Source organism: Penicillium oxalicum, chromosome II, assembly GCF_001723175.1.
Source record: "Penicillium oxalicum strain HP7-1 chromosome II, whole genome shotgun sequence".
Taxonomy (NCBI): domain Eukaryota; kingdom Fungi; phylum Ascomycota; class Eurotiomycetes; order Eurotiales; family Aspergillaceae; genus Penicillium; species Penicillium oxalicum.
In genome coordinates this window covers 373559-395019 of record NC_064651.1, presented here as the reverse complement: position 1 = coordinate 395019, position 21461 = coordinate 373559, and the positions used below count along the sequence as shown (strand labels likewise).

General features: G+C 49.3%; 11 protein-coding genes across 11 annotated transcripts; 6 read left to right on the top strand and 5 right to left on the bottom strand.

The window, feature by feature from the left end:
* Positions 1-357: 357 nt before the first annotated feature.
* Positions 358-1257, top strand: POX_b02067 (uncharacterized protein; the record flags this gene model as incomplete). The annotated part of the gene is made up of 3 exons (XM_050110985.1): positions 358-437; positions 809-853; positions 954-1257. The coding sequence occupies 3 exons, from the start codon at positions 358-360 to the stop codon at positions 1255-1257; spliced, it is 429 nt and encodes a 142-aa protein (XP_049971331.1).
* Positions 1258-2296: 1039 nt separating this feature from the next.
* Positions 2297-2560, top strand: POX_b02066 (uncharacterized protein; the record flags this gene model as incomplete). The annotated part of the gene is made up of 1 exon (XM_050110984.1): positions 2297-2560. The coding sequence occupies one exon, from the start codon at positions 2297-2299 to the stop codon at positions 2558-2560; it is 264 nt and encodes an 87-aa protein (XP_049971330.1).
* Positions 2561-3616: 1056 nt separating this feature from the next.
* POX_b02065 (uncharacterized protein) lies at positions 3617-5029 on the top strand (the record flags this gene model as incomplete). Its single annotated transcript, XM_050110983.1, has 2 exons — positions 3617-3685; positions 3839-5029. 2 exons carry the CDS (start codon positions 3617-3619, stop codon positions 5027-5029), a joined length of 1260 nt encoding a protein of 419 aa, XP_049971329.1.
* Positions 5030-6089: 1060 nt separating this feature from the next.
* On the bottom strand, positions 6090-7289 carry POX_b02064 (8-hydroxygeraniol dehydrogenase; the record flags this gene model as incomplete). The annotated part of the gene is made up of 2 exons (XM_050110982.1): positions 6090-7010; positions 7086-7289. 2 exons carry the CDS (start codon positions 7287-7289, stop codon positions 6090-6092), a joined length of 1125 nt encoding a protein of 374 aa, XP_049971328.1.
* A 947-nt stretch (positions 7290-8236) lies between these two features.
* On the top strand, positions 8237-8811 carry POX_b02063 (uncharacterized protein; the record flags this gene model as incomplete). Its single annotated transcript, XM_050110981.1, has 3 exons — positions 8237-8421; positions 8482-8725; positions 8785-8811. The coding sequence occupies 3 exons, from the start codon at positions 8237-8239 to the stop codon at positions 8809-8811; spliced, it is 456 nt and encodes a 151-aa protein (XP_049971327.1).
* Positions 8812-9752: 941 nt separating this feature from the next.
* Positions 9753-10308, bottom strand: POX_b02062 (uncharacterized protein; the record flags this gene model as incomplete). Its single annotated transcript, XM_050110980.1, has 3 exons — positions 9753-9937; positions 10101-10167; positions 10222-10308. 3 exons carry the CDS (start codon positions 10306-10308, stop codon positions 9753-9755), a joined length of 339 nt encoding a protein of 112 aa, XP_049971326.1.
* Positions 10309-10824: 516 nt separating this feature from the next.
* On the top strand, positions 10825-11433 carry POX_b02061 (uncharacterized protein; the record flags this gene model as incomplete). Its single annotated transcript, XM_050110979.1, has 1 exon — positions 10825-11433. One exon carries the CDS (start codon positions 10825-10827, stop codon positions 11431-11433), a length of 609 nt encoding a protein of 202 aa, XP_049971325.1.
* A 1344-nt stretch (positions 11434-12777) lies between these two features.
* POX_b02060 (uncharacterized protein) lies at positions 12778-13432 on the top strand (the record flags this gene model as incomplete). Its single annotated transcript, XM_050110978.1, has 3 exons — positions 12778-12894; positions 12950-13278; positions 13333-13432. The coding sequence occupies 3 exons, from the start codon at positions 12778-12780 to the stop codon at positions 13430-13432; spliced, it is 546 nt and encodes a 181-aa protein (XP_049971324.1).
* A 1606-nt stretch (positions 13433-15038) lies between these two features.
* Positions 15039-15590, bottom strand: POX_b02059 (uncharacterized protein; the record flags this gene model as incomplete). Its single annotated transcript, XM_050110977.1, has 1 exon — positions 15039-15590. One exon carries the CDS (start codon positions 15588-15590, stop codon positions 15039-15041), a length of 552 nt encoding a protein of 183 aa, XP_049971323.1.
* A 348-nt stretch (positions 15591-15938) lies between these two features.
* POX_b02058 (uncharacterized protein) lies at positions 15939-16976 on the bottom strand (the record flags this gene model as incomplete). Its single annotated transcript, XM_050110976.1, has 3 exons — positions 15939-16075; positions 16145-16600; positions 16910-16976. 3 exons carry the CDS (start codon positions 16974-16976, stop codon positions 15939-15941), a joined length of 660 nt encoding a protein of 219 aa, XP_049971322.1.
* A 2532-nt stretch (positions 16977-19508) lies between these two features.
* On the bottom strand, positions 19509-21388 carry POX_b02056 (uncharacterized protein; the record flags this gene model as incomplete). Its single annotated transcript, XM_050110975.1, has 4 exons — positions 19509-19715; positions 19783-21015; positions 21076-21156; positions 21209-21388. The coding sequence occupies 4 exons, from the start codon at positions 21386-21388 to the stop codon at positions 19509-19511; spliced, it is 1701 nt and encodes a 566-aa protein (XP_049971321.1).
* Positions 21389-21461: the final 73 nt, after the last annotated feature.

Here is a 21461-nt window from a genome sequence, read left to right as displayed (position 1 = left end):
CATGAGAATAACGTGCCAGGTACGGATTCGAGTCGAGTTTGATCCCTCCAATGTGAAATATTTCGCGTGCACCGTGAATGGGAAGTTATCGGACGCCATGATTACCATGTAGAGGGAAAGTCAATGACCATAGACGCCTCGGAAAGGCAGAATGATTCTCTATGAGTGAAAAGATACAGTACTAGACCCGGTCCTTTGAAGATTTTCCCACCACGCACCGCTTTGCAGAAATATTAAGGACGGGCTTCCATTGGAGGTCCGACACTCCGGCCTCCTATCAAGTTGAATCGAAGGGACTTGAATGAGTTGCGATCCGCTCGCGAATTACTCATTCCATCTTTCAGGCGCCCATTGGCCATGGCTATCAATGGCCTGATTCATCTTGTTTTGGAATCTTACTCGTCTGTAGGACATAGGGCAAGGGGGGCCCAAAGCTGGTGTGTAGCGTTCAAAGTGGTGCCTAGAGCACACCTCAAGTGAGAATAAAAGGCTTATTTCTCTCAATGACACTGCTGCCTCAGCTACTTGGCTATATGCACGGATGAATGCACTAATGTATGCTGGAAATTTCGGTCTTGTTGGCTGTACCTCTACTGATCAGAGTTCTTGAACGAGGCCTCTATCGGAGCAAGACAGCGCATTTGCCTCGAGTCTCGTTTCCAAAGTCCCGTCTGCCCGACTGCTGGTAAGTTTGGGAGGTGAGAGAGCGTTGGCCAACGACTGGCCGTCGTACACAACTCCGAGCGTCTTCGGTTAAAGCTCAGGCCACCTAATATGACGCCAATTGTGATTGATCCGGACTAATCAGGTTATCTGTCAACACATGTGCTAAGCTTTACCTGGGAGGCCTGAGGTATGTCGTTCTTCGTATACTTATCCGTGCGGGGGCAAGTAGACTTTTAGTGTTCATGTCTCACACCCCTGACTAGAGACTAGAGAACAATCTGATGTAGATATATTTGGAAGCAGACGCGTTCACATGGCTTTGGATGGCTAGCACTCAAGCTGGTGATTGCGTCGACTCGACTGATTGCGGTGTACTTGGCGGGTGGGGGACTTTCTTCGCGGACTGGGCAGATGGACTTCCACGGGAACTACGGGGAGAAATTCCAATCACTGGCGTTGATGAGTACAATAGCGCTGCAAGAAAAGCTCAGCCGGGCTGCATATCGTGGGTCGAGGAGGTTTGTCGGAGGGAGAGGAGCAGGAGCAGGAAGTGGGTTAGCTTTTACTAGAGCCGCTGGAGCGGACGCCTGAAGACTTTTATGCTGCAATGGAATTGTGCGTGAAACATGTACTTTTGGGTGTGATAAATACTGGAGGATGACGGGATTAGAGCCTGGTGGGAACTTGATGTAGGGTAAGGGTCTCTTTTCGGCAGGTTGACACGCACATGCCCCTTTCGGCAGGTGGACACGCAGGGTCCCATCTCTTTACGGTATATCGTTGCCGGGGGAAATCATTGCTGTTCTGGAATTGCGACCCGCTGCAATTTTGTAGTGTGCCCACGCACGGGAGCCTGGTCCTTACACGAACCCACAACATCCATCTTCTGAGAACCCTAAATTTAAGGTGACGGTCTTATGTTTTTCTTTTCCTTTACATCGTGGTCAATTTTTTTTTACAGTAGCCTTTGAATTACTTTGAGTTACCTTGAGTTGCTGCCCGGTCCGTCGTCGCACTCGCACGTGCGGGTCCACTCGGTCACGGGTCCTCAATAGAGTACTTTTTTTGCCCTCCAAGGGCTTTTTGTTCGGAGTTCATTTAAGGTCCGACATCAACTCGTGAACAGCCGAGTCCGAGATCGAGTCATCCATGCCTTGTCTATGATCTGTCACTCAAGTGCGCACGTGCTAATCGGACGAGTGGTACATCTGACTGTGATGTACGTAATGATTCGTAAATCAGACCATATCGAGCACTACTGCAGAGACTCCGACGTCAGTGCTTGAGCTACCCGGATGATTCGACGAAGAACTCAACACTGACACGAACCACCGCTCCCCAAAAATTAAAAGAAAACAAAAAAACAAGTCCGGGTAATGGTGTCCGACCACTTTCCCGGACGTGGATCAGCCCAGCCCGCCATGTCAGCAGTGCTGAGAGGGTCCAAGATCCAACCAAAGACGTGCAGTGGCACACCCACGGCCAGCCCCCAAACCCACTTCCTATCGTGTCATCGAGCAACTCGAGCCAGTCAGGCTATCTCGAGAAGACAGAAAAGGGTCCAAAGCGGTAGGAATTTAAGCCCCGAGCCAAGCCCCGCCCTAAACGAGCCTAAGCTCCAAAGGGCCACATGTGGAGTCAGACCAAGGGAGGCAGTGCTGCTGGCTTCAGCTTCCAGCCCGTGACAGTACGAGACCCTAGTGTGGATGTCTTCATGGATGGATGTGGGACAGATGGGATGGAAGAATCATCGGAAACCATGGGCGGTTCTCGCGGATTCAAGGCCATCAAGACACAAAATGTCGCTGGGAAGGTGTTTGAAGCAGGAGGCAACAAAGTTTTGCTTCACCCAGACAAGCCTTTTCGCTCGTGTGCCAGCGGGTTAGCGGTTTGATCGACGGGGCAGGGTTCGGCCTTGCCATCGATAAGCGAGACCAGTGCACATAGGGACGAGGTACCAAGAGTTGCACCTGCACTGCTGCATGCGTGAGCATATCGAGGGCGCATGATGATTGCTCGCTCAGAATATGCAACGGGGACCCTCGGAACTCGAAGGATTTAGGCTACATGAAAAGTGCGAGAGAGCTCGGCTTAAATTCCCACTTTCTCTGATGCCTCCGACATTTCCTTGCCGGTAACCTTAATCCCCCTTTCGGTGTCCTTGGAACTGTTTTGGGGGGGGGGGGGGGGGGGGGGGTGAATGTTTTGTTCTTTTCTTTTTCATCTGGCTGGATCACTGCGCCTGGACCCTTTGTGCGTTGTGTACTCCGGTAAGCTCAAGACTCAGTCAATTTAGTGAATCCAGTCAAGTAAGCTGTACGAGGCTTGGCTGGTATTGCTTGGCGTGGTTTTTTTTTTTGTCTCAGGTTGATATTGGGCCCATCCACTCGTATTTGATCCCATCACTTTGCCTGTGGCGGGGAAAAATGAGAGACAAAAAAATAGAGAAAAAAAATTACACAATATATATAGAGAGGGAAAAAAACGAGGAAATGGAGCCCAGAATGGAGCTCCGATCTGAAGCAGGGACCATCCACTGTCCACTTTTCCCACAGGCAAGCTCATTTCATCCCGCCACGTCCCTAACCCCGACTTCCGTCGTCGAGAGCTTGATGTCCTGAACGCTGTTGCCTACGCCTCTTATCTGACCACCAAACCCTGTGCGAGAGCCCTGCAAGAGCAAGAGCAATCGAGCCTCAGGATCTGGATCGAGAGGGTTTCCCGGGGGTGCAAAATTGCAGTGCTCTAAGACATTTGAAGCAATACACAGAGACTCTCAGCCTTTCACAGATTCCCTTGTCACCCCATCTAAGCTTTTTTGTTTTTTTGCTCCAATTGCAATTTCCCACCCTTACATTTACCTTCGCTGATCTCTCGCGAAAGGGCCTCACCCTCTCATTTCTGAGATCATGGCGGCTGGCAGCCCGCGCGTTCGTTATACATGAATCACATGGCGCTCCGTCGACCACATCGCAAATCCCGCCACGGCTGTCTGGAATGTAAGCGCCGACGAGTAAAGGTAAGGAATCCAATGGGGGTGGGGGAGGGGCAATCAAAAGATAGAAAAGCAAAAGAAGCACAGATACGAAACGCGTTCGATCGCTGTAGTGCATCTGCACACCCTGCCATGTCTGGTTTTCTGATCAACACCTCTTCTTTCTCAAATCTATAGTGTGACGAAGTCCGACCGACCTGTTCCAATTGTGTCAAGCGTCATTCAGAATGCGAGTATGGCTCATCGACTTCTCTGCTGTGGGCGAATGAGGAACCGATCATCTCTCGGCAATCGGGCTCTCGAGCTTCAGGCTCAGACCAAGGTCATCCGGGCGACTCGTTACTGAACAGCCCTTCCACCGAATCGCTCGGCGTGTTGAGTCGACTGGGTGGAGATGGTCTGTCCGCTTCAACTGGGACGACCGTGACGACTCCTGCGTCTTCAACGGCCCTTAATTTGCATGACCTTGAGCTCATGATGCATTGGTGCAATCATACGCATCAGACCCTTTCTCACAATCAAAGCACCGACCTCGTCTGGCGCAATGCCGTACCTGAAGAAGCACTCTCTCATCCATTCCTAATGCATAGCATCCTTGCGCTCTCGGCGCTACATCTCGCCCGCACAGGCCCTGAGGCGCCGCGACGTGCTGCATATTTGAATCGGGCGGTGACTCATCAAAACCAAGCGCTGGCCTTGTTTCGCGAACTGTTGAGCGATATTCGGGAGTCGAATGCAAAGGCGATGTTCGCCTTTGCCGGGGTCGTAGTGGTGTATACGTTTGGATTTCCACAAAGTCCAGACGCCCAGGACCCGTGCACTTGTATCGAAGATCTATATCAGATCCTTGTCCTGGTTCGCGGTGTGCAACAAGTCATCCGCTCGCCAGCGGAGTATCTCAGCCACACCAATTTCGCACCGATTATACAAATCGAAGAACTCAACACAGAACTTCCGGATGACGCCAGCGCAACCATCAACGACCTGCACGAGGCAAATGAGGTCTGTGGGGCTCGAGATCAGGCTCATGAGACGGAAGTCTATACGGTCGTCATCGATAACGTGGCCGAGATGCTTCGCTGGGTATACGGTGGAATGACATCCAATGTCATGGTGGGACGGTGGGCTGTCAAACTACCGTCTCGATTTTTGGAGCTAATGCGGGAGCGAGAGCCCATGGCGCTCGTCCTGCTCGCACACTTTGGAGTGTTGCTGCAGTATTCGAAACATCGCTGGTGTTTTGAGGATTGGTGTGGGCGATTGGCAAAAGCCGTTTGGGCGTTGTTGGATGAAGGGTGGAGGCCACTCGTTCACTGGGCCATGATGGGCATTTTGGGGGAAAACTATCTTGAGACGGTAAAGCCTTGATACAGGTTGACCATCCTCAGTCCCTTCGTTTTTCACCCTGGTGGAAATACTTGAGAAAACGACTATGAGCATTCTCAGTGACCCCTCCAAACTCGACGTGGCAAAAGTCTCACCACTTTATTCTCGGGCTCGAATCACCACTCTTCCGTGATAGCCTTGAAAAGTCAAGACCTGAAAAATTTCCTCACCTTGCCGTCTGCGTTGCCATCAATGCGCTTGACTGGTCTCTGGCGGGACAATCTCCCAAAGTCACAAAATTTCAGATCTTGTCGACGCCGCACCTACACGCCTATTCTCTCGTCTTTGACGGGGTCAATTCATGCCACATTGACCCCCTGGCTTCAGAGATTCAGCCCCACAGAAATGGCAAACTCCATTAATCAAACATAATACTCGAGGTAATATTGTCGACCCGAGTCCTGTCAAATCCGGTGTGAAGAAGAATCAACTTTGACTGAACCTCGACACCTTTACGAAACCTGCCATGTCTTATGTGTTCCACGAATTTGGTTCTCAATGTGAGTCATCACACATTCTGGCGTGTGGAATCCGATTTGCGCTCCATCAGATTCGATACACCTCTGAATTGGGGGGCAAGCGCCGCTTGGAGCAGAAAGCACGAGCACGACATGATGATCAACCCAGACCTCACGAGAGGGCGCTCGACGGAAGCCCAGACGAATAGTGACCCTTTTAGATTGCGGTGATGTTTTCTCGACTTGAATTCACCAAAAAAAACTTATTTTCCATTACCTCTTAATTGGAATGCCATACCCCGTGTTCTCTCGGGGGCACTCACTCACCACATCTCTGGGTGGGCCTTGGTAACGACGCACGGTGGTCCTAGATAGTAGATTTGATTTGTCCAAGACTCATCAGGAATTGTACTTGACTGGTAACAAATTTACTGAAGCTGTTCTATGCACAGCTGTACACCCCTTCTGCCAGCTAGCCATGACGACCGTCCTAATGGTATCGAATGCTTGTCTTTGATTTTCCTTTCCATGAGTGCAATTGGATTCAGAGCAGCGAGCATTTTGCCCATCCCATCTTTCCAGATTTACAGCTTGGCCTGCACCTCGCCATTCTCCAGTACATAGCGATACCTCGCCTTGCCATCATGCATATCTGCCAAGGCCGCATTGACATCCTCCATCGGTCTCTTCTGAATCCACGGCAACACCCGCTTCTCCGCTGCCAGCGCAAGCATCTGTCGAATGTCCTCGGGCGACCCAATATTCGACCCGGTAATCTTGACACTTTTCTGAATCAACGAGAAGGCCATCAAAGGCGGCAATGCCTCTTCCGGAGCTCCAACCTGCACAAACACGCCATCACGCTTCAACAGTCGCAAGTACTGACCCAAGGGCATTCCCGGCCCAGACACAGTAGATAAGAGAATATCGATACTTCGCGCGTGCGTCTTGGCCCACCCTTTCTCCTCCCCCGTCGCGATAAACGCATCCGCTCCAAGTCCCTCAATCGAATCTGCCTTTTTGCTTGACGATCGTGAAATGGCAACGACTCGGTCCGCACCAAGCGCCTTCGCGAACTGAATTCCCAAGTGTCCGAGTCCCCCAACACCAATGACACCGACGGTTTTGCCCGGCCCGGCACCCCATTTGCGCAGGGGCGCGAAGACAGTGACGCCTCCGCAGAGCAGAGGCGCAGCCTCGGCGCTGGGAAGCGCGTCAGGGATTTTGACGGCAAAGTGCGCTGGTCCGCGCCACCGCGCGGCGTAGCCACCGTACGACTTGCTCTTGTCCGGGTACCGCCCGTTATAAGTACCCGTCATGCGTGTGCAATAGCTCTCTTGACCGTCGGCACAAGCTTCGCAGTCTGGCCGAAGACAGGAGCCGCTCTGGGCGCCAATACCGACTCGGTCGCCTACTCGGATGGAGGCCGATGCTGCAGAACTGGACAGATGGGGGACTTTGTCGCCTATGCGCTCTACAATGCCGACGATTTCATGACCGACAACCTTTGCGAGAAAATTTGTATCAGTAGCTTCATTCCGTGAAGGACGTCATCTGGTCGTGTCCCTTGATTCACTTACACAGGGATAATCGGTGGGACCCCAGCCCGATCGCAAAGTGTGCACATCAGAGCCACAGATACCGCAGTGGGTAATGCGGATTTCAATATCCGTCTCAGTGAACGGCTTCGGCGTGAAATCCGTGTAAACCAAGGGATTGGTCGCGTCGTGGGCGACCCAACCCTTGAATGTCTTTGCTGGCGGCTCACTAGCAGGCTTGGCCATTTTGTGATGTCGAACGAGCTGGGTTAACGGAAGATTGCGCCTCTGCGTCTTGAAAGTTATCCAAGTTGGTCGTGCCGAGGCAGTTGTGGGGTCGTGCGGAGAACTTTGTCTGGGGCAAGTGAGTAGTGAGCAGTGAATTGATACGCAAGTATCCCAACCAGGCGCGACCGGAGAAATTAGATCAGATGTCAATGAGATGGAAGAAGCCAATCTGGGGCCATATGTATTGAAAAAAAGAGGAGTGGGATCATTATTACTATCTTCTAGTGCCATCGACCAACACCTGGGAAAGGAAGATGCGGAGAACCGAGCCTTGTGCCGAGGCTTAGACGATCATTAGGTAGGTCACTCTACCTAGCATTTTTCCTCTGCCAGGTAGGGCTTTTCTTGTCTGAGATGCCGCCGCTTTTACGAGGGCGCTCAGAGTCAGACTCACGGAGTAAATCTCAGACCAGACTCAGACTCAGAGAGTTGATCAGATCGTTCACGTGACTGTTCAGAGGACACTCAGTGAGTGTGATCAGTCAGCTCACTGATTACTCAGCCACTGATCAGACTGGCATCTATTGCGCACCCAGTCGCGCCGCGGCGCCCGGGCCAACTCCGAAGCACAGCGCCCCACGGTATCGTTTAATTCGTAATCACTTTTCTGTAGCCCTCTTTTTCTATCATAGAGCCATTTCTTGAGTCATTGCATCCTTTCAAAGATAGAATGGAAATAACTCTTAATCATGCCGCAAAATATAAAGGACCGGGGGAAAGGCACTTTCTTAGTCCTTGGTCTTGAGGATTACCGGTGATCTGTGTCTAAACATTCAAGTACAAAATGGAGGTCCTCCCCTTTCACTCAGACCTTTCACTCAGACCTTTCACACGATTATCCTTCGCTCTTCACTTTAATACCGTCCTTTCTCTAAACGGGTCTCGGAAATTGATGTAGCTTTCCTATGGAGAGAGATTTTTTTTTTCTTTCTACAAAAGATAAGGTCGCCAAGGAAAACCGCCGAAAGCGATTGGAAAGCAATGGCTATGTTGTCGGTGCTCATACGCAAGCAGATTCAGTGCGGAACAAAGATAGAAGATTACGAAAGACCAAGAGAAGATACAACAAAGCTGTCAGGGACTGGGTGGAGTATGTAACCCTGTATACTTACAAGAGCAGACGAGGAATGAGTTACTGACTTCATTCTAGCTTTGCTGAAGAGAATGGTATTAAGGGCTACACATTAGGCAGCTCCTGCGCCGCTCCAGATCATACACTGATCAAAGAATTCCTTCGCTGGTACTCCTATTCGGCGAGGGGGCAGAAAGCAAAACAAAAACATGGACGGCCGGTTATGAAATCGGTCCTTAGTTGCGCAGAAAGATTATTTGGTGGGTTCGAAGAGAGTATGCAAATCAACATTGTGCTAGAAGACCGAAAGGAAGTGTTCAACGTAAGTTGAGTCAATTGACCTTCTGCTTTTTGATATAAATCAATCTGATCGAAACGCAGTGGATTAAGAGAACATTGACGGAATAGGAACGAACGATTGAAAATGTCGAGGATCTAGATCACAGCTTTACCGAAAAAAGATTTTCTCCAGGTAATATACTCGATGTAGCAAGCAGATCATCGTCGATTCATGCCCGGATTGCTAAAGGCTACCATTACGCTAGCTCTTCAACTATACCATTTCACTGGCGCAAGAATTGGAGCTTTCATACCGGAACACGAGGATGGACACGAAAGGGGTGTTACGCGGTGCAGACTAGTTACTATTGAGATCCCGGAAGGGCAGTCACGTGAGCTTTGGCTCACGTGAGTACCCCCTATTCGGCCACGGATACATGGAAAAAATGCAAAACCGCTCCTGCTGTCACACCGCACTCAACAGGGTGCTAAGTGGGGCAGCCAGAGGGCATCCTTTCCTCCTGAAAGCACACCATTTGCCTCAAATCCGCCCAGCCCGTTTTTAGCGCAGCACTGCAATGCACTCAAATCAGCGCAATCACTCGTCTTGACTGGATAGGCTTGATTACTTCCAAGTCCTTCTACGCACTCGCCTTGTTGATCCATTTGCTTCCAAGGTCTCAGAAAACGTAGATCGCCTTTATGTGAAAATTTTCATTGGTGAAAGAGTGACAGTTTCTCACTGGCACCAGTTGCGTCAAAACTAGATCTTCACTGATATATGCCCTGCCTTCCGATCCGGACCCGACTTAATGACCAATTGTACTTTAGAATGGCAATCACATTTCTGCCACATTCACTGAGAGGGCGAAAAGAGAGCGATCTTCGGCAATGAGTCGATTTGTGGTGGGTGGCCTAAGCCTTTTTTTTTTTAAATCCTCGATAGGAAATCTGCTAGTGAAACCTACTGGGTAGTAGTATATTCAAATCTCTGTAGCGCTTCGTCTATAAAACCTTTGTTAGCAAATGTCTACGTTAGTGAATCGAAAACGTCAGTGAACAGCGTGAAATTAGCGAATAATGTATGTTTCCTGGATCTTCGCGTCCATTCCGGCAGTTGTAGCGAGTGTGTAGGTGCCTAGGTAGCGGTGGCTAAAGTCATGTCTGATGGTCCTTGAGTTTGGGCACATTTGGACATTCTCCTCATCTTTTGTTGGCCGCAGGAAAATCTTTGTAAAAAGCATGTTTGCAATTTCTGAACTTAAGCGGAACGAAGTCTCATCGAACGCTGTGCTTATAGGTAGATATGCCCGTGCCCCCAGGACAAAGCTACATTGACTTCACGAACGAAATAACTTCCTTAGTCGTCGATTTACCCTCGGAGCAGAGATAACTTAACCGAATGCCACATACCTCACCTTCGGTGAGTCGTTCACTGTTCAACACAACACGACCATTCATTCCAAAGATAGTATACCACTGAGCCTACCCGCAATGCCCATATATCAAATAGGAAACGACATGATTGAAGAAACTCACTGCGTCCTTTAGATTGCTTGCAGGGCACGGCGACTTCACGTCCTCATGACACGAGGGCGAGTAAAACCACTCATCAATGAAGGTCATTGCGGTTCTTTCACCCTACTTGAGACCCACTCGAGTGAACAGGGGGACCTGAAAACTTGCTCATACCAGAGCAAAACAGAGCTCACGATTTCTTCCCTCGCATGGGTCTCCCTCCCATTCAATACTATGACTTTAAGGCTCAGACGAAGCAGTTCTCCTTCATTCAGCTGTATCCGCCAATGGGCTGAATGAGCCAACAAGGGCATTGGTTATGATGTTCATCAAGAACCGTACAAAGAATGGCTGTTGCATCAAGGCTGTAGAACCAAATCATATAAGGCATGTCACTTTCTCCAGATCCTCATCCACTTCTGTCAAATGTCCTGAGCTCCTCGGTCCCCTTCAAGTGGAATGTATCGCATGGCTCAATGGCACGTATCGACTCGCTTTCGCTCGGACCAATTACTCAGTTGCAATGGCAGCGTGATAGAGTCAATAAGTCAACTTGCCGGCTTGCGTTTCCACCAGAGGTATCACACTTGGCCGTCCAGTCTGCAACCCACCCCATACGAGATCATGGGAATTCAGAAATATGAAAAGTACTCCAAGTCCCGATACTATGATCTTGTCAAGATTTATCACCCAGACCGCAAAGCGAGCCCGGTGTATGAGAAGCTACCAAAAGATGAACGGCTAGCGCGATATCGGCTCATCGTCGACGCGCACACGATTCTCTCCGACGACCGAAAGCGATCGGCGTATGATAAGCATGGTCGCGGCTGGAACCTTGAGTCGAGAAGGCGTCACTTTGGTGATTGGACTGATTTGGACGCAATATATTATGGGCGGAGCGACGAACGCGGCCATTATGATGGCGAACGAGAATTTTTGCAGCAATTAATTGGTAGCAAATCCTTCATTTGTCTCATTGTGGTGATTGTGACCTTTGCACAGACCTGCGCACTATTGAGCTCCGTGGCCAAGTCCGAGCGACAAATGAGGCAAACAGATGAACACTGCCGAGTGCTCATGGATCGCCGTCGGGAGCGAGCGCTGAATATGAGGACTTTGGTTGCTCAAATGGAATCTTTCTTGTTGAAAAGAGATCCTTCAGGCCTGGGGCTTCTTCCGACCGAGGAGCCGCTGTATCATGAATTTCTCCCTCTATGTAGCTACAAGGACTAAGATTTGAGAGCCCTGAAAATTCAGACACTTCCAGGTCAGGTGTAGTGAGATAGCAGTGTTTGTATTGATTGATGGCTCTCTGGCACCATTCAATCCTCAATAATTGACTCTTGGAGAGTCCAAAATCGCTCTTTTATTCCGGAACATCAGCACCATCTCCGGGGGCAACCTGTTTTGATGGCAGTGTATCTACAAATCCTTGAAGGTCATGAGGAACCACTTATCAGCAACTCTCAAGAGGCCTTGATTTATGCGTGACTGCTGACTTTCAATATGGAGAGACTCATTAGCTTTGGAACAGATGACATCTGTGATGCCTTTAAGTCACATTAGTCTGATCTTTGAGCTCCGATTAATGTGTTTAAAATCTAGCACGTGATTTTGCTTCTTCTTGAGGCACTATCTTAGGTAGAAGTTCCCACGCACATCAATCCCACCATCGTTTTCTCCACTTGTTTGGCTGCGCCTGACTTTTGTAGCCACGCCCCGTCAAATTGAAGCTTTGCTTCAGTGGGAAAAGCCGAGACCAATGCTATAATTGATGTGATGTACCTTTGAGCTATCCCCGCTAGAAACGGAGGTCACATTGTAAGCATCTCAAGCAACGGATGACCTTCCTAGTGGCCCAGGACAATGATAGGCTTCCAGCTGAGAGGTTCAGCAACTCATCTTCATTCATGGGCGGCTTGTCTGCCAGAAGGGCCCAACAATCGTACCAAAATGCCAAGCTGATCACACCTCACTTCAAATGCTTCCGCGGGGAGCATCAGAGACAGAGAGCTTTAAGGCAGACATTCCAAGACGCACGGATACAAGCGAGTGGCTCATCTACATCCCCGCGCTAGGGTTAGTGCCGTGTAGGAAAGTGATCAACTGGTCAGAAAATGAGCAGATTTGAGGCTTTTCTTAATTTAAAACATTCTATACAATACTCACTGTTGTTTCCAATAGACTGTTGAGGTACTGACGGAATTGATTCCTGTTTGGAGAGCAGTAAATTAGTCAACAGGCGAGACGAACGGGCCAGGGGGCGTGTACTGTACTTGCCCCCGATGAAGTTAGCTCAATTCTGTGGGATGGAGCCCAGACTCATTCAAATTGGGCTCGCATCCTGGCGGATTGATCAGATACACCCGGTCAGCCTGTGATGATTGGCTTCCCGACACATAAACATGCTCAATCTTGCTCGGGCGGTAGGCCACTGTTAAAGCTAGGACTTTGGGCGTTGCAAGGCCAACAAAGGCGGCAGACAATATTTTGGTCGGTTCATAAAGTGCCCACAATGGCTGTTGATCCAAGAGAGGGATCTCTTGTCTCGGTCACTGTAAAGTGAATTTGCCCATGATGGACACATCGATGGGGACCACGACAGTCGCAAGCAAAATCAATGCGATCGCGCAAGCTTCGTCCACCTCTGCGACGCGCATGGAAATGGACATGGGCAACTCCTGCAAGATCTCGGTATGCTCAACGTGGGCGAAAGGTTCTTCTCACTCTGCTGATGGGTTTTTGTCAGATGCTATGGAACTGGAATACGGTAGACTCATGCTTTATCTCGGACTCCTGGCAAATTACTTCCAACGCGATGTTTGCCGGTTGCTGCATTGGTGTCATTATTCTAGTCATAGTCCTTGAATTTCTACGTCGTCTGGGAAAGGAGTATGAGCGTTTTTTGCTAAGAAGCCACAAACAACGCCTTCAACAGTTAGGATCGGAGGCATTCACGGCCGTCGAGCCATTATGTGGCTCGAATACAATGCAAACTTTCAATCCCACGATACCTCAGCAGAGTGTCCGGGCCCTGCTGCATACGGTGCAATTTGCAGTGGCCTATTTCATCATGCTGTAAGCGATTCGCCTCCTTTCAATCGCACCGACTACAAACTGACTTGTTGAAAGCCTTGCCATGTACTACAATGGTTACTTTTTGATCTGCATCCTCATCGGCGCCTACATCGGCTCGTTCGTCTTCTCGTGGGAACCTGTTCAATTTGAGTAAGCTTTTCTTGATTTGCACAGATAACTATTTGGAACTTTTGCTAAATCCCATGAACAATATCGAAGGATCAGCAAGCAAACAACTGTTGCTGATGAAACCACTGTTTGCTGCGGCTAGATTATTTGCATTTGACCATGTCTCGGTCTACGCATATGTCACATTTGTTGATGGAAGTGAGAATTAATAGAGCACTGGCAGCTTCTTCTTCCCACTCTGGAATTTTATGACTGTATTACCGCTTTTTCAAAATTGTGCCAAACTCTGCACTGAGGAGTCAATAATCGAGAAAGCGAGAGCTTCAAGAAGGTTTCAACAAGGATTTTGTCAGGCCATTTTTCGTCTCGCAAGGGTAACCTTCAATATCTCACTCAGTTGCTGGCTCAAGCCCAAGCTCACTGTCAATTTTTGACCCTGATTATTCATATCCATCTACCAATCATTTAAATGGCATCTAAGTTGCAGGTCCGTGGGCCTGACATTGCGTAATCAAGCCTTAAGCCCATCACTCGGAGCTGAATGAGATGGTTGCAAATCAGAATCGTTAAGCAGGGACACAACTAAGATCGATTTGCAAATCGAGCCTGAAGAAGAAGAAGAAGAAGCCAAATTGTCAGATTATGTGAGTACCTATAGTGTCATACCAAATCATCACATATTGTTCATCTAAGTTAGTGTGGTCCCAAAACAAATTTTTCGACTAAAGCGAGGCTATGAAACCAGATGCCAATGGACGGCTCGCAATGAGCTCGACTCCGTGGACAGCACATAGTGACTGCTATCTCCATCTCCTCGACTCGCGAGTCCTCGACTCGCGAGTAATTTTTTGCGAGCTAGCTATCGTGGCTCGAACTCGCGAGCTGAGGACTCGCGAGTCTTAATATAGCCTTTATAAATTATTAAATTCTGTAGTAAAGATTATTTTTATAAAAGCTTAGGTTTTTTGTAATACACAAAAGTAATACAATATATTATATTCCCTAATTCTAATATTTAATAAAGTTATTCGGAATTGGATAATTTTCACTGGAGATGGAATCGCTGGATAAAACGGGATTAGTTTTCTGCTGAACATGAGGCCTGGAAGAGAATTGTGAGTCATGATTTGAATATTTCTCTCTCACTCCATGTCTCTTAAATTATATATGTTTAGTCTTGAGTGAGTGCCTCGCGAGCCGCACCAATGTGTCGTAACTGTAGTCGGAATCGACCCTTCGGCACCCGTCTTTAATGACCCTGGAAGACAGCAGCTCGAGCGGAAGAAAAGAGCGGATACGGGCAGCTTTGATAAGGTACCTAGTTCGACACGTCAAACAAATTACCACCTTATCAGAGCTCCCGTCTGTCACTTCTCAGTGTGAATGGACAGATTTCGTGCACGACGGATCTGAGGTTTATTTCATTGCAACAGCTATCTATACTCCATAGGTTTGGAACGTGGCCAGGCATTCATCCTACATGTACCAAAGAAAGCTAGCGACCCATAATCCAACCTCCGTCTCTGGGGAGAATCGTTCGTGGATCTGAGATACTTGGCCAGGTGGCTTCCAATCGCAGTGTCAGCTTCCCAATTTGCAGCTTTAGCTACCCAGCCCTTTTAATTACTTGCTCATGAGGTCTTTGCTGATACAGGTTCGTGAAGGATGTTTTGCGTTTGGAAAACGACTGCCTCCTGGGGAAGATGCTTCATAGGCGGAGCTGTATCCCAGTAAAGCCAGACTTCCCGAAAGCTCAGACCATCCACAGCTCCAGCAGAATCAGCCGGGCCGATTGTACAGATCCAGCACAGCGGGATGCTAACACTCGGCTCATCAGTGGTATTCCCCGCAATCCAGATACTGCGGGTCCATTGAGACAAAATGGCCACAGTTGCATCTTCGTTCTTGACCTCCCAGAGATTGGAGAGATCATGGCGCATTTTCTCAAATTGCCCGAAAAGGCGCTTCATCCACGCCCACATCTCGTCTCCGCCATTATATTGAGCGTTGTTTTGGTTATGGAAAATGACTTCATTGGAGTAGAACTGCAGGCCAGAGCCGTGATTGAAGCCGTGAGAATCAACCGTGTCAACATATTTTTTGAAGAATCGCTGCGCCGGCGTTTGTGCACCGCTATTGTCCCAAGTGGAAGGAGTATAAACACGGCTGACTAATTCAAGCATGATGGGACTGCACGTTTCTCATATCAGGTGGAAATCAGCAATGTTGAACGAGTCGAAATACCTACCATTTGTACCTCAACTCCGTAATATCACAATATTCATATCTTCAAATAGGTAAGTCCAAAGTTACGTGGATATCGCTCACGGGAACATGTGGCCGAGCCGACAAATTTTTAAATTTCGCTCTAGGTATATATACTTATTATTTTTTGGAGTATCGAGACGATTGGCCTAGGCTAGTCCACTCTCGTCTTTGAACTTCTTTTCGAAGAATGCTTGAGCCTGAGCGAAGGTGCCGATGCCGGAAGAGGCAGATTGGCCAGTCTCCCCCACTCGTCCATAGCGCGTCTAAGTAATATAGTTATCAGTCCTGGGGGAATGAATGAGCTGGATGGCGTAGAATTTGTTGTTATTCGCACCCGCATTTGTCTGATTCAACGTGGCATCCCAGATGACGTCCGAGGAATCAATGTAGACTTGAGGATCTGTGATTGAATGTTAGAAATTCGTCCCCCATTTTTCAAGTCGAGGAATTGACAGCTCAGACAACTCACACTTGAACTTGGACTCCTCTAGCAGGAACTTTGAGTCCACGGGAGTCACCAAGCACTTTGGAGGTGCTTTTGGGGCTGCCTGTGGGGCCACTTTTTGCTTTTTGCTAGAGGTGATTCCTTGTGCATCGTCGTCCTCTTCCTTGATCTTGCGCTTCTTCGCCGATTTAGCTAGCGCTTCGGACTTGATTGCCTTCTTTGCAGTCACCTCGTCATCTTCATCTGCTTTGAGATTGCCGTCAACGGCAACGGGATCCTTGTCCTGTGATTTCACAAGAGCTTTTCGAGTGGATCGCTTTGCATTCTGCTTACTCTCATCGTCCGCGACACCTGCATCAGTTGTTGCGACCGTGTCCAAGAGATGAGGCTTCTCCGCGATCGCATTCTTCTTCTGAGACGAGGCCAAAAGCCAATCAACCGAGACAATCTTACACTTGGGCAACTGGGACGCAGCCAAATCTAGACCCGGGCAGTCAGTACCGCAACGCGATCTAAATAAGAGATTCCATGATAAGGATTCGCATTTCGTAGCCTTCTTCTCCACCTCTTTCAACGTCGTGATCGGGTGCGTGCGCTCATCATTCACGGTGGAAGTGAACGTGGCACCATGATTTTCGACCAATGCTTAATGTCCGCTGCACGGGAAAAGAGAAATATCCAACGGTCAGCCTCAACTCCACTTGACTGTGGGGTTGATCGCAATCCAGGGGGGAGGGAATTGGGGAACCGTCGGGGAACGTCAATTGGCACGGACGTCAAGTAAAGTACCTTGTTTGTAGCCAGGCACAGGGCCACTGACGGCCACCACGAAGCTTGCAAATTTTCGCGGCGCCATCATTGATCAGATTTGCACTGACGGGAGTAGAACTTTCGAATTGAGAATGTGAGATTTCGAGGGTTCAGGGGCGAGAGGATAAGGTGTGTCGATCGCAGCGCGGGTCCGAGGCGGACACGAGGTGTGGAGACGGCAGCAGCGAGTTCGATGGCGTTCAGTGGACGACCCGAGGGAACACCAATTCTGCGATATTGAGCACTGCGACTGATTAGAGATTTGAGAGAGAAGGAAGGGAAGTGAGCGCCTAATGAGAGTAGTGGAATCTTTTCTTAATGGTGATGCAAGTCAGCACTGGATTGATTCGAGCTTTCTAAAGTTGGGTCAGTACCTCCTGAATATGTAGGAATTATGTTCGTGAGGCACGTTCCACAATATGGAACGTGCCAGATATCTATCATATCCAAAGGTCTCGTCAAAACCGAGCAGTGTGATAGAGGGTTTCCATCGCATCCTGTGCATCGGTGTATCCAGGAAAAGAAGCAACAAGGTCTGGATGCGCAGCCGTCCGTGAAAGATACGAGACCCCTCAATCTCTGGCGCCGGGCAAGACTTACTTTGGCGGTTTCAGAATAGTCCAGATTCCGGTAACACATTATAAAGTCTCCAACTTCAATAACTCATAAATGCTAGACAACATGCATCACAGATTAGTGGTTCGTACATTGAGCGCTTTCAAAAATGTTTCTCAGGGCGAACACGTCAATCGGGGCAAAGAGAAAGAGGATAAAATGCCTCCTTCTATTCAAATTCCCAACTGCTGCCAAGCCATGTGCCTCTCCGGCATCGACCGATATTCAGTGTCATCGAAAGGCTGCAGTCCTCTTGCAATCCTGTTCGAATCGACATGCTTCAGTAATAATGCCAGCGAAGAGTCGTCAGAGAAATTTGCCGCTGTATTTTCCAAACCGTGCTCGGAATCGACGGGCAGTCCCTGCCCCAAATGCGAGCATGGGAGCGAGTATCCGCAGTAATCAAGATAAAAGTCAACAAGACGTGGCAATTTGCGCAAGTGCAAGAACACTTGTGGCCATGTTCCAGACTTCAATTTCACCATGAACAGATTGCACCCTTCGGACTCTAGGCCCACGAGTCGCAGAAGAATGCTGAAGGAGATAGAGACCCCAAGTAAACGAACGGAGCGTAGACGAAGAGAGGCCGGAAGGGCAAGGCGGTCAAGCTCTACAATATTCCAAGATTGTATTGCAAGAGACTCAAGGTTGTATGCACTTTCAGTCATTCTGAAGAACTGAGACGATGTGGAAGTATCATCTGGAAAAGTGGGCGGGTCTAACCGCCCGTTACAAACCTTCACCCCCTCAAGGTCTGCATCTAGGCATAGCTCGAGATGGCGGAGACGTCGCATGACATCTCCAAGCGGAATGTGCGAAGGACTAGGGCGCTCTGGCAAGAAACGTGCAAAGTCCCACGGGAAAGAAAACCTGATTTCAAGCTCCTTCAGATTTGGAAGCTGCACATGATGCAGTACCGAGGCGACAGTGTCCATATAGATTCTTTTTTGAGCCCTTAGAAGTAACGAGGGAGGCCCATCAAACTCAAGAGCAGCGAGGTTAGGGAACTTGGCGAGAAGATATGATAGATTTGCCGACAGGTCTTTGATATATGACTCGTCCAAACTTGTGAATCCAAAGTCGATTTGACGCACGTAGACAGCATTTGGACTCTGAGATATTCTCAAGAGCCTTGTCAGTGGTGGTGTTTTAGTAGTGTGAGAACTAGAAAACGCAATGATATGCATGAATAGCCACCGCGAAGCGCTGCCGCAGAAAGCTTTGTTAACAAGCCGAAGAGCGGCTAAGTCTCGTCGAATTTCATCTCTTCTGAAGCAGTAATATCTGGCGTAGTATGCTGGGTACATAGATTCCGTATTGTAAACCTTCCAGACATGATGTGTAATCTGTTAGGGGCGCCTAGTCAGCTTCCAGTCGCGTGACTTCAGCTTGCCGGAGTGCGTGAGCATGGAATACTGACAAGGTCATATATCTCTGGAGGGAATTCCATTTTGTTAATCGGATAGATCGAAATTCGAGCTGGGACGGAAATGTGTCAGGCTCAGGCTTACTGTTGCGGGGATGGAGGGGTCATGGAGGTCATATTTAGCCGACGCTTGGCATTGAAAGAAGTACAGCGTGTCTAGGTAGGCCGTTTGAGGAAAATCGTGCATGAATATCACAACTTTTGAATAGAAGTCCTTAGTCTGGCCCTCTCTAAAGTCTCAATCCACTATATGGGTTTAGATACTTCTGCCTTTGCATTGCAATCCTCTTTTGACCAGGAGATTCTTTGCACTTTAGCCAAATCTCAGGACAGAAACCAATCAACTGGGCAGCTAGCTGTATAGTATCGGAAAATAGCTTCTATGCTGGGACCGGTCGCATTGGAGGAAGTAGTGTCGACAGGTAGATATCGTGAATATGAATATACGCTAGTTCAAAAATTATATACAGGGCGTAGATTAAGTAGATAGACGCTTCTTTCGTTACTGAACAAGACTGGATACACACCCAAACTTCATTATCGCGAAGGAACGCCCATTAAATCCTCCAGTTCATCACTAGTGAGAGTACTGCGTCGCCGAGTACCAGCTCGACTGGCGGCCTTTTCTGGCCGGCTGCGCTTTCGTGTCTCGCGTTCTTTGCGCAATTGCTCCGCCTGACGGGCCTCGTCCTCGACGGCGGCCAATTTCTGTGAGACACTGAGCTGACTGTCCTTCAATTTGGCCTTTGTTCATCCAGAGTTAGTGGCAATCCCTTTGCAATAGACCAAATAAGTGTTCGATCGAACTCACCTGGCGAGATAAGCTTGTCTCGGTCTTGCGTCGCGACGGCCTCCGAGTTACGGTCTCCGCCTTGTGAGCTTTGATCAGCAGAGTCTCTTCGTCTTGAGTAGGGGGCTCGGCGGGGGATCCTTGCAGTCCAGGAGTAAAAGAGACTTTGCGGAGCCGCCTGGGCCTTGCGACAGCATTATCACTGCGCTCCCTCAAGGCTCGATCTGATCTTCCTGGCACTCTACGGACCTTTGAACGGGTATGTGGGGAGTCTGGAGTTTCCCGTACTTGCTCCTGGGTCTCGGTCTTAGTCTCATTGCGCTCTTGTTCCACATCTTCCTCTTCTCGTTGATCCTCGAGAATGGGCGAAATGTTGCTGGGTTCGAGCCGGCCCTGCTGGCCACTGGTTTCCTCAGAACCCATGAAGCTCAAGTCGAGCTTCATACCACGCTTCAGCTCCTCGACTCCCACTGAATCGCCCCCGTCGGTCATTCGTCGCTGCCATCCATCCATCATGGACACTGCTTGCTTCCAGCGGCTCTCCATTTTCTCCCAGCCTTCCCGTAGTCGACTGATCTCTTGGTCTCTGATCTCGACTTCTTCCAGCGGCACAAATGAAGGGTTGGTCAACAGAGTGCGTAAATGTCCCAGAACGTCATCCATGCGCGCGGAAAGTTCTTCGCACGATGTCGGCAACGAAGCCACGGCCGAGTCTGAGTTGTGTGGGCCAGTACTTGCAGCTGTCCCAGCTGTTTCGCCATCTTGGTTGCTGCCCTCGGATTCAGACAGCCCTTGTAATTCCTTTAACGTAGTCACCGTGTTTCGCGCAAGCTCAATCAATGTGTCATTTTCGTCGCTGAGATTTTGGCACAACTCCGTCAGAAATTCCGTCGTTTCCTGCTGTAAAGAATAACCGGGATCCTGAACGCGCCCTCCACCGCCGGATTTTGAATGCGACGCTCCTTTTGTCGCAGGGTTGATATTGATCGTTGTGACCCCCAATCCTTCCCGTTTCCCTCGTTGGCGCTCCGCGAGGTGCGATTTGAGCTTCTGGAGTTCCAGATCGCGTTTGCGAATATCGTTGGCGCATTGAGCTCGGACCTGCTGCACGGTTGACTTCATCCGCTGAACCTTCTCCTTAAGCCCCCGAATCGTAGCCTCGGCACTCGTCATGTTCGATTTGAGGGCGCGCTCCGAAGCCTCCGCTAGCGCAAGTGATCGCGACAGCTCGGAATTTTTCGTTTTCAATTTTCCCTGCGAAAGCACGCTGTCAGATGCCTATGAGTGCCGGCTGGAAGAAACAAGGAAGCATACAATTTCTAACGTCTGCTCAGACTCGCTTGCCCGTAAAACCCGAATCGTCGTCGCTAAGCTCTCGCGATGCTCAGATTCACGCTATTCCACAGTCAGTCAGCGTTGCGACACGAAAATTGGGCCATCAACTGACATCTCTTCTTAGCACCAGATCATTGACCAGGTTGATGACCCGGGCCATCGTGGCATCTATGCCTCCCTCATTGTTTTCTGGGTCAGCGAAATCAATCGCTTGACCACTCTTAACTAGACCCCGAGCCAGCAGGAGATTGTTGACATAGGTGGACGCGGCCTGTAAATTTTGCGTCTCCATCTCGGGCCGTTGCTATTGCGTAGCGGTCGCGATAAACGATTGATCCAAACTGGAAGAAAGTAAACATGGGTCT